This window comes from Macrobrachium rosenbergii, chromosome 43 (genome assembly GCF_040412425.1).
Source record: "Macrobrachium rosenbergii isolate ZJJX-2024 chromosome 43, ASM4041242v1, whole genome shotgun sequence".
In the NCBI taxonomy this organism is placed as follows: Eukaryota; Metazoa; Arthropoda; class Malacostraca; order Decapoda; family Palaemonidae; genus Macrobrachium; species Macrobrachium rosenbergii.
Window position 1 is genome coordinate 43623564 of NC_089783.1, and position 16217 is coordinate 43639780.

General features: G+C 40.1%; 1 protein-coding gene across 3 annotated transcripts in view; it reads right to left on the reverse strand.

Moving 5' to 3' along the window:
* Nucleotides 1–2224: 2224 nt before the first annotated feature.
* Nucleotides 2225–16217, reverse strand: part of LOC136828838 (ubiquitin thioesterase otubain-like) — a 39993-nt gene continuing 26000 nt past the window's right edge. For 2 of the 3 annotated variants that reach the window (XM_067087106.1, XM_067087105.1), the window contains exon 7: nucleotides 2225–13621. In XM_067087106.1, the coding sequence (XP_066943207.1) occupies nucleotides 13421–13621 (201 nt within the window). In that variant the 3' untranslated portion in view covers nucleotides 2225–13420. Of the gene's footprint in view, nucleotides 13642–16217 lie in introns of all 3 variants that reach the window. The other variant, XM_067087107.1, reaches the window with a different exon arrangement.

Sequence of the window (16217 nt, forward strand, 5' to 3'; positions counted from 1 at the left end):
GAATTCCAAGAATCTCAGGATGACCCTAGTAGCTCCTTTGTGGCCCCAAGCAGAGTGGTTCCCAAATCTTCTGTCTCTGCTCTCAGCAGTGCTGAGAGAGATTCCCCCTTGGCATAATCTTCTCTGCCAACCTCACATAGAGAGGTGCCACCAATCAGTAGGGTCCCTGTCTCTTCATGGCTGGAGGTTATCCAGTATCTCTTACGAGTGAGAGGTTTTTCTTGCAGAGCAGCAACTCAGATGTCCAGCTACCTCAGGAGATCTTCGTCAGCCATGTATCAGGGCAAGTGGGACGTCTACTGTCATTGGTGTCGCTGACAGGGTCTCTCCACTCGGAACTTCTGTTCAACAGATAGCAGACTTCCTAATCTATCTCAGAACAGGGAATGGCTTTCTGTTTCTGCTGTCAAGGGATACAGGGCTGCTTTAGGATTAGTTCTCCGTCTGAAAGACGTGGACATCTCTTCATCTTGGGAAATCTCTTATGTTATTCAAGAGCTTTGAGCAGTCTTGTTCTCCAAGGGAACTCAAGCCTCTTATATGGGGCCTAACTCTGGTGCTGAGTAGTCTCACTTAAGTTCCATTCGAGCCACTGTGTCAATCGTCAGACAGGGATCTGACTTTGAAAATAGTTTTCCTCCTGGCCTTTCCTTCCTCGAAGAGAGTTGGTGAGCCCCATGGTCAAGATTATGATGTTCAACAAACCAGGGGTTGGGGGTCTGTGGCTTTCAAATTTGTCCCTCAGTTCATGATAACAGGTTTGCCTTGTTTTCCATTCCTTCTCTTGGGGATTTTGTTAACGACAATCCTCAGGAGTTACTGCTTTGCCCCATCAGGGCACTGCATTGCTATCTGACAAGGACTCATCACCTAAGAATTAGGTGCCGTAGACTTTTTGTTAGCAGAGGCCAAGCCAAGAGAGAAGTGTCCAAGAATACCATTTCGTTTTGGGTGCACGAGGTAATTAGGCAAGCCTATGCCTCAGCATAAAGTTCTGTCTCCAATACCATGCATGCTAAGGCACATGACATCAGACAAATAAGTTCTTATCCGGCATTTAAGAAGAACTTGTCTGTTTATAGGACTTTGAATGCTGGTTCTTGGCTCCGTCAGACCACTTTCACCTCCTTCTACCTGAAGGACATTGCCCACAAGTCTTTGGACACTTTTCCCTTGGGTCTGATGGTGGTTGCTCAACAAGTTGTGTAGCTCATCCAGTGCCCTGGCAGGAATGTTTGTATCTTGTGTAAGATGAATCTTACATGCTGCATTGTATTTTAACCCAGTGGACTGGGTGTTAGATACCCACTTATCTAGCAACTCAGAGGCTTAGGTCCCTTTCCTTAGAACCCTTATTTCTAGGAAGAGTGATCAGGTGTGCCAAACCAGCTGATTCAGGATTCTCATACCTCCCTCCAAGTGTGAGTCTATCCTAATGTTAAGACCGAAGGTTTGCTCCGTGTATAAACAAGTGACAAATTTTTAATTAATTTGTATTTTTCATAGCTATCAAACCTGAGGCCTTAACATAGACTGCCTACCTCTAGCCACCCCTCTTATGTCTTGTCCTGGGTTGGAAGAAAACCTGAATGCGTCACGAGGTTCTGGCTGGGTCTTTGACCGGCTTCCACCTCACCTGCATATCAGAAGCCACAGATTCCTTGCATATACGATTTTTTATTGTTTTTCAACCGGTTTCCAGCTGGCGCTAGAAAATTTACCCTAATGTTAAGACCTCAGGTATGTTAGCTTTGTAAAATACAAATTAATTAAAAATTTGACATTTTTTAAAGATAATGATCCTGATGATCACTCTAGCATTTTGTAGGAAAGATATTAGCCTAGCACATCATCATGATGCCTACACAATCACTCAACTATCATCTAATCATCACCATAAGCACAGTAACAAATCATCATACATCATCATGGATCATTCCAGCAACAATGAAGAAGGGGAAAGCTAGTGAGTACATACAGTAGGCAAAGGCATTTATAAACAAATTTTTAAGACTTTCTAATTTCGTTCAGGTATACATACAGTATAACACAATATTTTTCATCTGAAAGTACATAATAGTTGAGTATTTTTTCTTGGTTCTTTTGTCTTTAGAGTAACTAAACTGTTCCTTTTTCATTGCTTTCAAGCCTCACTGGGATTATGGTTAAACATCAGTATCCCCGTCATTAGATAGAGGAAGGAAACATTTTGTAGAATACTATATTATAATGTAAATTGTTCTTTATTAGTTGAGTATATCAATTAAGCTTTAGTACATACAGTACAATATTTGTTTATACACTAATATTATGTTACATATAAGGTCTGTGTATGGTTCACTATATACATGGGTAATGCAGTGGGTCTGTAATGAAAGAACTTTTATGTACTTTCAATACAAACCCATAACTTTTAACCTAATTTGACTACCTCCAATGAAACTGGTCTGTTTCAGTTGCTCAGATTACACACGTGAGACATTAGCTACTGCGGAGCTTGGGGAAACCATATGGCAAGCACCAACCTACTGGGAGTGAAGTTCTCTTTTATTGTACGGGGGGTGTCTGAGTCTTGTGCAGACCTTTGAATATGCTATGTTAAAAGTAAGGTATATACATTGAAAGCTTGTATATACTGAAAGTTTTAAAATCAAATGTTAAAATAACTAACACTTACATTTAGACTTGGGTAAAACAAGGGTTATATTCATATATGAATATCAGATAGGTTATAAACATGTAAGTAACCAAATTTTGATTTTATTTAAATGTGTTCCATGAGATACTGTATTATGCAAACAATATACATTTCAATTTCTAATTTTTCTGCTAAACACTTAGATACCACAATGTATAAGAAAGTTAAGTTGTACTTCCATAAGAAATCTATACAAAGTTTAACTAAATAATTAAAAACTGTATCTCTCATATTACAGCGTTTTATCACAGCTCTGATAATCAAGTTCTACAGACATTCAAACAGACAAATCAAAATAAGTTACTAATTTCTCATATAGCTTGAGATGAATGCAATCCATCCAACTTTCATTTCTAAGACTTAAAATGCCTACCTTGACCAAAATAAAAACAACAGGTTAAAAATACTCCTGTCTATATGTATAAATACTGGTATGAATACTATATATCCGGCTAAAGCTAATATACAGAACTGCAAAAACCTTATATTAACATTAACTGTAGCTAATTAACAGACCTATTATAGTAATGTAACAATGGAAGGAACATAAAAATAAGATACAATCAGTGAGATAAGTTTAGTGACAATGATAATACTGTAATACATTATGTGAATGAGGTAATATAAGAAAAAAAAGCCTGTGGAGAGACATAAACATGACTACTAGCAGTGCTGAGAAAAATTATAATAGGTCTGAAAAAGTACTGGTGTCAATTTTAATTATGAAAAGTAAGCTATCTCTACATGTGTAGGTTGGCTTTGAGAGGTAAGGTATAAAAACAGTTTTAAATAAGAGAAGTTTTTCACAAGTGATAAAACTGATCAAATCTTGTGCTTGGGTCTTAATTCAATGCTACCTAGTTGTCAGAACAACACTTTAAAATTCACTACAATGGGTGGGTCATTGCATAATTTGTCTTTTTATTTTTTTTAATAAAGTCTTAGGAATTTTTAGAAAAAAGTTTCACTAAAGTTTTCCTTAATTTTTGCATTAACATCACGGGTCTTTTCTTTCAATATGGTTTAATCATAGTGAAAACTTACAACTGAGTCTGAAAAAAAAAAAAAACAATGAACAAACCAGTGGCCCTACTTTGCAAGTATTTGTTGTTCATCTGTTGTCGATTAAAGTTTGTCATGACCTAATGAGTGCATGCATAAGGGACCTCATCACTGAGAAATACCAGGAATTACCACATTTCCCAATGTCAAACACTTTTTTCTTAAAATAAAACAGAAATTTGCCCGTGCATCCTAGAGGCTAAAGTTTATGTTTTCCATCGGCCTAATCCAAGGGGAAGTTTATCTTTGCCAGAGAGTAATCAGAACTTCTGTATATAACCTCTCAATGAAGTGCATAAATCATTCTTAGTTAAAATAGTAAATTAATAAAAGTACTGTATCATAAGAAAATAAAATACTATATACACAGTCACAAAGATTCCTTTTCATGTTGCCAGATTACAGTTATCTAGTTAACAGCCGAGTAGTAACCTAATTATTATATATCAATATTACCAGTATTTTCCATTTCTCCAGTGTCCCTGACTTTAAGGAAACTTTACTAATTGACAGAAGTACAACTGCGACATGTTACAAGGGCTTATGGGTAAATTTTACTTTGGCAAGAATATCATAATCAAAGTGGAAATTTTGTAATGCTTGCTATTCTATGATAGTTTCTTCAAAAATTCACTCTTTTATACTTGGAAACAATGTGTAAAATATTTTTACGTTTTAGAAATTAAAATTTCCTTTATTTTTTTATAGTATTTATATTGGCAGGATTTTAGTCTTTATTCTATTTTTATTTTGTTTTGCAGTTTCATATTTGTGCCATGTTTTAACAAAGTGAAACCTTGCAACAAAATGTTATTCCACATTTCTAATATTTCCTATTGCATGAACTGAGACACCGTTGGTTAAGAAATTTCTGATGCAACACGAATGCGCAGCTCATATCCTTTATGTTCTTTGTAAATCTGTTCAAGGTTTTCACTTTCTGGGCTTGCCAATCTTCAGAAAAGCTTGTTTAATATTAAAGTCAATGAACTTGAAAAAACATAAAACAAAGTATTTTTTAAATAAATAATAAAACTACGGCACTGTAAACAACATGCTATACTGGTCATGGTTTTTCAATGCTCTGAGAAAATCAAATGTGTACAGCACACCAATCAAATCAAAGCCATCATCTCATGTTGCCATATTTTTGTTCTTTATTTTTTAAATTTTGCTGGTCAGAAGCAGGGTGCGTCTTCAAGGTTGAAGCATCCCGGTGCATCCCGATGCTAGGAAATATAACAAATTAAATAGAAATTTTTTATTTTTCATAACATAGGAACCTACACCACATATTGGAGATATTCCCATACACTTCATGTGATTGGCTGACTGTGAACTCGTTTTACTGAAAACCACTAGCTTCCTGAACCTGGTCTGGTCTAGTCGCCCAAGTATAAGACCGTGCTTAGTTGTAGAAGAAGGGAGCGAGATCAATTTCAGAAGGGTGGAACAAGGAGGGCAAATTTAACTATATGAAGGTATAGGTTTGTATGTCAGGAAAAATACAAACTTTATTTTTAATTTGTTATTTATTCCAATACGAATACTCCCTACAACTTCATATATTGGAGACTCACAATTAGGAAGGAGGTAGACCTCTCAAACAATACAGTTTAGTAAAAATTTTAAATGAAATTATGCTGAAAAAGAATTAACTGAGAATAGTACTCACTCCTAGACATCCAAAGCTGGATGAAGACAGTCTCAAAATAGTGGAGCTAAGGTCCTGCTCTACATCTATCACAGAGCTTAGGATCTGCTTTATGCCTTATACTACCAACTGTGCTGCCACAACTGGGCCTAAGGTGAAAGTGTCGAAGGGTTCATTTGCTAACTCCTTAAGGCAGAAAGAGGTAAAGGTTGTTTGCCTCTTCCAAATTCCTGCTTGCAGGATTTGTCCCACAGCGTAGTTCTTGAAGGCTATAGAGGAACCCATACCTCCAATATCATGAGCCTTGATTCTGGTAAGGACAGGACTAGCACTACCTCCCAGACTGTAGGCTCTTCTTATCACCTCTCTCAACCAGGAGAGTGTGTTTTTGGATACCTCATTCTTTATTCGACTTGTACTGATGAACAGCCTACATTTTACAAGTCTAAAAGGAGCGGTTCATTTCAGGTATACTCTGACACCCTTAACAAGACATAGTAACATTTCATCTTGATCATCTCCCACGAAGTCCTTGAGAGAGGGACTGGAACAGCCACTGAATCTTGGGTCATATGAGGATGGATTCTGAATTTTTGCTACAAACTCTGGAAAAAAGGTGAAGCCTAGTTCCGTCTAACCACGGGTATGGGTAACCTCAGGGGAAATGCCATGTAACACTCCAATCCTCTTCGCAGAAGCTAATGCCAATAGGAACACAGTCTTCAACATTAAGTCTTGGTCCAAAGAAGTCTTGATAGGCTCATATGGGGACTTTGTCAAAGAAGAAAGGACTTTGATGACATCCCACTCTGGGGTGTCAAAACTCTGGGCGAGCAACTTTTCTCAAAATGTTTCACCAAGTCAGACAATTCCCAAGACATAAACAAGTCTATGCTACTTGTTTTAAACACTTTAAACAGGGCAGCTCTATAGCCCTTAATTGCTGAAACAGAGATTCTTCTTGTGTCTTAGGTAAAGGAGGAAATCTGCTACATCCTTTACAGCTGTTTTGAGGGGATGTATCTTCCTCTCATTACACCAACCCAGGAAAATTTTCCTTTTTCCCTGGTATAGGTTGAGAGGACTGTCTGAGCTGGCAATGACTGTTGAAGCTTTTCTTGAAAAACCACTCATTCTGAGCAGTTGCTTGACAGCCTCCATGCGTGTAGTTGGAGGGAGGCTACTGCTTGATGTACTCGGCTGCTGTATTATTGTCTTAGGAGATTCTTTATTAGTGGAAGTCTTGGAAAACCTAGCAGCAAGTGGAGAAGATCTGCATACCACTCTACCTGTGGCCACTTTGGAGCTACCATGTCACCCTGAGGTCTTGGGAAATGAACAACCTGTTTAAGACTCTTCTGATTTGACTGAATGGGGAAACATGTAGACATCCATGTTGTCACAGTGATGCTGAAAGGCGTCCTGGAGAACGGCTCTTTTGTCTTGGACTGGAGAGCATTACAAGGATAGTCTGTGATTCACTAAAGTGACGAACAAATCCAGAGTGGGACCCTCCCACAATTTGAAGAGTATGTTCGCTACTGCTTGACCCAATGACCATTCTGTCCCCACTACCTGGTCTGGCCTGGTCAAAGTGTCTGCAAGAATTTTGTTCTTCCCTGGAATGTACCTGACCCTCAGTATTAGTCCCTTGGGCTCTGAACATTCATGTATCCTTACTGCCAGAAGACTTAGTACACAAGAAATCGTCCCTCCTTGTTTGTTCAAGTAAGAGACAACTGAAGTGTTGTTGCTCATTACTATTGTGATCTTGCCCAAAAGAGTCTTCTGGAACAACTGTAGAGCTCACCAAGCTGCTTTCATCTCCAAGACATCTATGTGTTGTCGATATTCCTTTCCAAACCACTTGCCTGGGACAATCTTCCCTTTTAGGTGGGCACCCCAACTCCTTCGAGATGCATCTGTGAAAAGAAGAACTCCAGGGCTGGTTGGCTGAGTCAAAGTCCTCACAGATGATTCTGTGGTTCTCTCCACCACTGTAGATCTAGAATGTTCTTTGACACTGGTATTAGGTCTTTCACTGACTTTGTTTGACTCTTGCTCTCCTCTTTTAACTTCCACTGCAAGGAACGAATGTGAGTTCTGCCCCTTGGAAGCAGTTTCTCTAAGGATACAAGGTGTCCTAAAAAATCTGCCATTTCTTTTTTGATTGTAGAGGTTTTGGAGAGGAACTGGCTGAAGATTTCTAGGAACTTGGTTATTCTCTCTTGAGATGGATAGGCCATAGCCCTCTGGGTGTTGACTATTATTCCCAGGTATCTTTGGTGTTGATTATTATTCCCAGGTATCTCATCTCTTGAGTCAGAATAAGGTCCAACTTTTTTGAGCCTGACTAGGATTCCCAGAGTTTTGCATAAATTTAAAATTAAGTCTCTGTGCTTGAGGGCATGCTCTGCTGCCTGAGCAAAAATGAGGCAATTGTCTAATTATCTCCATGGACGAATCCCCCTTCTGTGGGTCCATTCTGAGATTAGTTGAAAGACTCTGGTAAAGACCTGGGGAGCTGTCGCTAGGCCGAAGCAGAGAGCCCTGAACTGGTAGGTGATGTTTTCTGAGATGAACCTGAGAAACTTCCTGGAGGAATGATGTATCAGGATGTGGAGATACGCATCTTGAAGATCTAGGGAGACCATGAAGTCTCTAGGTTTAGGTAAGTGTTCAAAGCTGACTGGTCTAAAAGAGGTCTCCAACCTCCCGATACTTTATCTACCAGGAAGAGGTGGCTGTAAAAACCTGGTAATTTGTCTCTGACTATTTCCATAGCACCTTTGCTTAGCATGCCTCTCACCTCTTGCTGTAAGGCTCTCTGTTTGGCAGTCTTTCTTGTAGGATGGGAACTTGAGTGGGGTGGATGACAAAAGTGGTTTGTTACTGAAGGGGAGGATATACCCTTTCCTGGGAGTTTGAACTGTCCAATCCTCTGCTCCTCTGTTTTGCCAATCTTCCCACTTGTTCCCTAGACAGTCCCCCAACCCTGGTCTGAAAATGTTGAGGGGGGAGCCTCTCCATCTCATCTACTTCCTCCTCTCTTTCCTGCTCCAGAACATCTGCCTGACCAGAGGGGAAAAGAGGAATGGTAAGGTTGTCTTCCTTCTTCTTTAGTTCTTCCGCTGAAAGACTGGGAGCCCTGGCAAAATTTATGCTGAAAAGGCTGTCTGCCAGATCTCGTCTGTCTGTTCTGAGGGTAGGGTTGTCTTCTAGGGACTGACTTACAAGGGTTGAGGATAGCCTGTCCTTGGCCTCTTCTCTTCTGTCTGCAGCAGTTTGTTCAAAGGTTCTGGGAGAAAGCAAGTTGGGACTTTAGACAAAGGGCTATTTCTCAAATTCAGCAAAGAATCTGAGATTTGTCTCTGGGCTAATGACAGGAATGAGTCCCTTCTCTTAGGAGAATATTCGCCCATATATTGGAAATGTGTTACGTGACGTATCTTAAAGCCCTACCAGATGGGGCAAAGAAACCTTTAATTGCCAGCCAAGACTCAGGGGGAACTACTTCTTTAATCTGTCTGTGCACAGCCCCTTGGCAATTGTCTAACCACAAGACAGCCCTCAATGCCCTTCCCAAGACCACTTCAAAGTTAATCACTGCAGCACTGGAGAATTTAGAGCTTACTTGTCTCAAGGTCTCTCAAAATCCTGGGAAGAGGCAAATTCTCAGTGACAGAATTTTGCCTGCCATGTTAGAGGAGGTGGTAGTAACTTCAGAGATCTGGAAGAGGCTAGTGAACCTTCTTCCCCTGCAATAAGTTTGTCCAAGTCTTTTAAGGCAGACTTTACCATAGGAGACCAAGGCAGACAGAAGGAGTGTTTGTCTCTGGAATGATCTCCACTACTTGTTCCATAAAAGAGATGTTGGTGATGTCTTCAGCGATTCCCTCTCAGGTTCAGGAAGATTTAAGTCCTCTCTAATTTTTAAATTAAAATCCATAAAACTCAGATCTTCTTCAGGCAGATCTTGGAGGGCTCAATCCAATTCATACATCTCAAGGGTCTAACAGGCTTGAAGGACCGGGTCTGTTCCATTCCTCGCTATGATGATGGGACCGGTTATCTTGTCTCCATTGGCTGATTGGCTCATCCAAGGGAGAAAGAACTCTTGTTCTCCATCGGAGTCCCCACACAAAGAACAGTGCATTAACTGCTGTCAGGAACAAAGTGTTGCCCTGCGGATCTTCTCTCTGTACCACTTAAAGTTCAAGGGAGTAGCGTGCTGTGTTACTCTTCTAGAACGTGAGGGGGAAGCATTCTCCGAACATCACCAAGAGGAACAGCTCTTCTCTGTATGTCGTTCAAGTTTCACGGCATCATGCTTCTGGAACGTGAGCGGGAGGTGTGACTGGAAGGGAACGGAGACAGAGGAGTGGCAGACCAGTGTACTGAATGATGTCGAGAGCGATGGCTTTGGTCTCCAAGTCTCTCATACTTTGAGGAGGCACCGTGCCGCGTTACTCTTCTAGAACACATGCGGGAGGTGTCCTCGGGAGGGTATGAAGATTGACAATCCTGGAGTTTCTTGCTCCATCTGGGACCCATTTCAGTAATGGAATGGTGAGCTTTCTTCTGAAGAATCTTCTTCCCAGAGGGTGAATCAGTCAGACAATGTTTCTGCTGAGTTGGGTGCATAGGAGAATCTGGATCTGCCGGGGTTGTCCTACGTCTCTTCTGTTGAAGACCATTAGGTCTTCAAAATCTCCAAACGAGCTACCCAGTTGCATCTTTACTGACTTGGTACCAGTTACAATACCATCCTGAAATTCTTTATTAAGAGTTTGCCAAAGGGATAACAAAATCTTCCGTGGAAATTCCTTTGGAGCGGAGTACAAAGACTGAGAGAAAACGGTCCTCTGGGAGCGATGGGAAGTGGAGAAGGGGTGAGGATGGGTAGTGTCAGAGACAGAGATGGGATGCAGGTGATGAAGGGTGAAGTTTCTATCAAGACCGGTGTCATCTTCTTTCTTTGCCTTTTAGTTTTCTGGTAAAGAAAGCTATTGGGATGGCTTTGTCTGTCCATCTGCACTTTTTCTGTCTGCCCTCAGATCTTAAAAACTGGTGAGCCTAGAGGGCTGGTATGTTAATCATCCACCCTCCAATCATCATACATACCAAATTGCAGCCCTCTAGCCTCACTAGTTTTTATTTTATTTAAGGTTAAAGTTAGCCATAATCATGCATCTAGCAATGCTATAGGACAGGCCACCATCAGGCTGTGGTTGAAAGTTTCATGGGCCGCAGCTCGTACAGAAAACTCAGTTGTGCCGAAGAAACTTTGGTGCAGTTTTTACTTGTTTTCATATTTCTCCTACTGAGACGGCCACTCTTTAAACTCACTACAAGTAATTTCATGAGAGCATTCAAAACCGCTGCACGATACTATACACACCGTATGGGGATCTACTGTCACCGAAGACATAAACTTCCCACAAGATTTGTTTTTTCCCGTACAACAGCATGATTCGTGTTTTCCCATATCTTCCATAATGAAAAAGTAAACACAAAAATCATTGGAAGATCTGGAAAAACAAATAATAACAACTCAATATTAAACAAAGTTCCGTCTAAAGCACGGACCAAAAGGTTCATCGATCAATGAGCAAGACTGAACAAGCACACCCACTCTAACTCTAGATCACAAGAGCAAGTCAGTGAGTATGGCTCAAAAAAGTTAAAATCTGAATCTGGAAGCTAGAAACAACACCAAGTTTCATCAATACAAACAACAAAAGTTCAGTAAGTAGTAACGGGTAACGAATAAACCTACAAAAATTGCTCAAAATTAATTGCAACACTACGAACCACAGAGAGAGACAAAGTGCGTCTTAGACGATGATGATTGGGAAACAATTGAGGAGATAAGATAGGTTCAGACTAGACCAGACTGGGCAGAGGAAGCTAGTGGTTTCCAGTAAAACGAGTCTACAGTCAGCCGATCACGTGAAGCGTATGGGAATGTCTCCAATATATGAAGGTGTAGGGAGTATTCGTACCAGAATAAATGCTGGGCTTAGAACACATGTTATGTATACAGTGACTTTACTGTCCTTTGGTAACTGCTAGGAACTTGCAGACGAACTTTTCTTGAAATATCATATCCTTTTTTCCTCATCTTGAACTCTGATATCCATTCTCAGAAGTTTACACTTGTACTACCTGTTTCCAAGAAGGGCGATTGATTTAATCCGACCTATTGTTTTCCTACTGTTCTTGATGTTATCAGAGCTGAAATCTCTAATATTCAATTCAGTGCTCACCTTCTTAAATAACTAAAAATTTACAGCCTTCTCTTTTTTACCAGTGCAGATATGGTAAAGAAAAATCAATTAGAGATTTTTTTACTTCTGGACTTCCTCTCGGGAAATATTGGAAATCACATCACTTCTCATGACAGGATTTGCAATAAAGTTATCATTTCACTATTCATTCTATAAACTCATTCTAAGCTGTTCAACAAGCTGGTTTGTTTGTTGAAAGTGTAAGGTCATACATCTATCCTCGCCCCTACCTCCAGTGTAAGATATGTTTTCTCAGTATTTTTCCTTCTCTTTATCAATGACCTCCTCCATAAAACTTCCTTTACCCAATCAGGTGTAGATGCTTCTTGGCATCTACTCACCAGAAAGCCTACTCAACAATTTACATTTCTCTCAAAAGCTGCATCTCAATCTGTTAATAGTGTTATGACATAAATTCATATCTGTGGAGAATTTCTTAATGGGCTAATGAAACTTTGTTTTGTTGCTTTTACAACCAATTTCTTTTAATCTCTCATCATTTCTTTCTGCTACATTTTACTAAGGTTTGAGATTTTGGAAAGAGACACCCCACAGATCCATCACTATTTTAGCTACAGGAGTAAAAAGTACCAGTATATCCCAGGGGCTCATCTCAGTGGCCTGGTTTGGTCTGCCTTCAAGAAGCTCCATGTACTCTAGATAAAATCCATATACTTCTCCCTTGAGCAGTTCCTTCAGAATTATGTAGAGCCCCTCTGCCCTTCCATGAAGTACTGCTCTCACATCTTGTAAGACCTTTCAAAAATTGTTGTCTATGATAGAGTTGAATAAAAGAAATGTCTTGGCTCTTAATTTCCAATATAATTTTTTTCAACTCAATCAAAAAGTATCAACTTCCTTGTTATACAAAGGTATTAGGGGACAGAGCTCAAAGCAACTGATTGTATGTAAAATTCATTCCTTACTGTTCTTGCGCAATTTCCATTTTTAATGTGGAACTCTTAACCACCCACTGTGTTTTTAGACATTTAAATGTCAAAAAGTATTAACTTCCTTGTTTTGACTTCCTTGTAACATCAAGGTGTTAGTGGGCAATGCTCAAAGTAACTTATTGATTGTAAGTAAAATTCGTTCCTCACTGATCATACACACAGTTTCCATTCCTAAATGTGGAACTCTAAACCACCCACTGTGTTTTTAGACATTGAAACATGTCTCTCTCTCTGATGCCCATCTTGGTCTTATCAACATAAAATAACTACTTACCCCATATATCAAGGACAGATAATTAGCATCACATACACACACTGTAAAAACACTATTTTAAAACATCCTTTTGCAAGACTAAGGTTCTTTTAGGAATTCATAACCTGCATGACAAAACAAAAATAATATCAGTTAAATGCATGTAACTGTAGCTTCATAAAAAGGCATTTTTAACCCTCTCTACATTTTTATTTTCATGTTCCCATTGTTGCCAGATATTAAGTTTATCCATAATTTCTTTTGATCTGTTTCATAAAAATACTCATATTAGGGGAAATACCTGATTGAAGACCTAAGCACATTTTTTTGTTGGGAGAATCAAGATTCAAATAAAATTAAGAGGAAAATAGAAATTCAATTGCAGATTTCCAAAAAATAACTGTGGATTCTCAAGAACAAGTAAGTGATACTCAAAAGCCAAGAAAGTGAGATACTATAATGTATAACCTACTTATATAAAAAGAGAAAAGAATCTAATTCACAAAAGTATTATGCCTTATACAATATATCATAATGCCCAGGTCTATATAAAAGGTGAATGATTGGCTCTTTGTCTTCAGGGAAATCATGTGTTGCAACAGTTGCACCCTCTCCTCTATCTAGGTACATGACTCGAACACCCACACCTAGGGCAGCAGTTAGAGCAACTATATGAAGGTGATCACACTCCCTGTACATTGGTTCCACCTCCTGAAAAGACATTTTAAATACTTCGTACAAACAATGACAAATGTTTAAATTAATTTGTACTTTTCATAGCTAACAAACCTGTGGTCTTAACATTAGGATAAATCTTCTGGCGCCAGCTGGAAACCGGTAAAAAACGACAGGAATTGTATGCAAGGAACTGATGGCATCTGGCATCAGCCATGGGAATGAGGGAGGAAGCGGGCAACGACCTAATCTCCAACCCCGTGACATATTTAGTTTTCCTCATACCACCTTCAGAGGAGGACATACTTTTTGCTCTCCTCCCTAAAGCCGGTTTTTCTTTCTTGCCCATGTTTTGATGTTTTTATCACAGATTAAATATTTCATACAACACCCATTAATTATAAAAATGGTATTTTCATAATAAACCAAGTTTCATATATACTTACCAAGTAATTACATAGCTATACTATTCCACTTGCGCAGCAGTTAAAAATTTGATGTTCGCTGTAGCGATTTGTTTGTTTATAGTGTAGGTCACTAATTTCGTGCTTCATGTCCATCAGAGGGGAAGAGGGAGGGCTCTGATCTTGTAATTACTTGGTAAGTATATATGAAACAATTTTATTATGAAAATACAATTTTCATATATGTAACTTACCAAGTAATTACATAGCTGAATCCCACATTGATAGATGGTGGGATGAATGGACATATTCAGTTCCAAAAACAATCAGATATGAGGATGAATTTGCAACATAAAAATCTGTTAGCATTGATAAAATGCTTGTTGTAACCTTACGTGGTAAGACAGCTGCAGTAGAAAATTACTACCTTGGTTTTTGCTCATCTGGACCTGTAGCGACTTAGTGGAACGGCCATGGTAAGTCCCTACTTTTGAGAGGGGGGGGCCTTAGAGTGAAGGAGCCTTCTGAACACCCATAAAGCAATATACAAAAAACTGCCCTTGCCCTGGGCACAGTACCAAAATACAATAGACCAATGAAAATAGCTACCCACACCAACAACAATAAAGATTAAAAACCATCATACCACTACCACAGACTGATGGGCACTCTGGGTACAAGTAACCCCAGGCTCCCCCCAAAAAACACTCAACACCCAAAAATTCAAGGTGGAGAAGTTACAGATAGGAAGGGTTGCTTCCCATACTTCCTCCCCAATACTGAGCCAGCCACCGATAATGAACCTAAGGTACTGCAATTTTCGTACATCGTTTCAATTTCTTAAGATGGTGTGAGGCAGAAACGGAATTGCATTTCCGGTATGTTGACTGGAGGATAGTCGAGAGCAACATACTATGCCTAAAGGCATACGAAGTGGCGACAGCTCTTAATATCGTGCACTCTGATCTTAAAGGAAGGTAAGACATCTTTTATTTGAGAGTGTGCCTCGATGATCAGACTTCTAAGAAAAAATGACAGAGCTTTCTCAGAAACAGTTTCGAAAGGTTCTTGACGGAACACCAGAGGTTACTGGCAGGGCCTCTGATTCTCTCTGTCCTGTCTAAGTAATACCTCAGCGTGCCCTCACTGGGCAAAGGACCCTTTCCTCCTCCTCTGGTCCTAGAATGTCCATGAGACTTTTAATAGAGAACAAGCATGGCCAGGGATTAGACGAGGACTCGTTCTTAGCCAGGAAGCCTAGTATGAAGGTGCAGACATCTCCCTTCAAGACACCGATACACTTGTCAATAGCCTGCAACTCGCTTACTCTCTTGGCAGTGGCCAAGGCTGCAAGAAAAAGTCTTCTTAGTTAAATTCTTGAATGAAATGGTAAGGAGAGGCTCAAAAGAAGGACCCATTAACCATTCAAGTACAACATCCAGGTTCCATAACACGGAGTTGCCCTTCACCTGTTTAGAAGTCTCAAAAGACTTAATCAGATCCGTCAGGTCTTTATTGGAGGCCAAGTCTACTCCTCTATGCTTGAAGACTGATCCCAGCATAGCCCTATAGCCCTTAATAGTCGATGGGAGAGTCCTTTGGACGTCCTGAGAAAGAGAAGAAAGTCTGCTATTTGGCTTACGGTGGTTTTAGCAGACGAGATATTATTGCTGCTGCACCACCTGCGGAAGATAGCCCACTTGGCCTGGTAGACTCGGCTGGTAGACTTACGTCTACAGTACATCTAGAAATGGTTCCACAGCTTGCTTTGAAAAGCCATTTGCTCTGATGAGTCTCCGGATAGTCTGAAACCTGTCAGAGCTAGAGCAGATAGTCCTTGATGGAACTTCCAGAGATGAGGCTGTTTGAGAAGATGTGGACTTTGAAGCAGTAACCTTGAGAAGTCCACAAGAATCTTGGGAAGGTCCAGAACCATTCTTTGAGAGGCCAAAAGGGCGCTATCAGGGTCATTGGTATGTTTCTGAGACTCTTCAACTTGTTGAGAACCCCCCCTCACCATGTTGAATAGAGGAAAGGCATAGAGGTCCAGGTTTGACCAGAGTATCAGCATGGCGTCTGTCACCCATGCCTGAGGATCCAGGACTGGCGAACAAAATAGTAGACGGTAATTCTTCGATGTGGCAAACAGGTCCACTATCAGCCTGGCCCACAACTTCCAGAGGCTGTCCGCAGACACTCTAGTGCAGGGTCCACTTCCGACTAGTGCA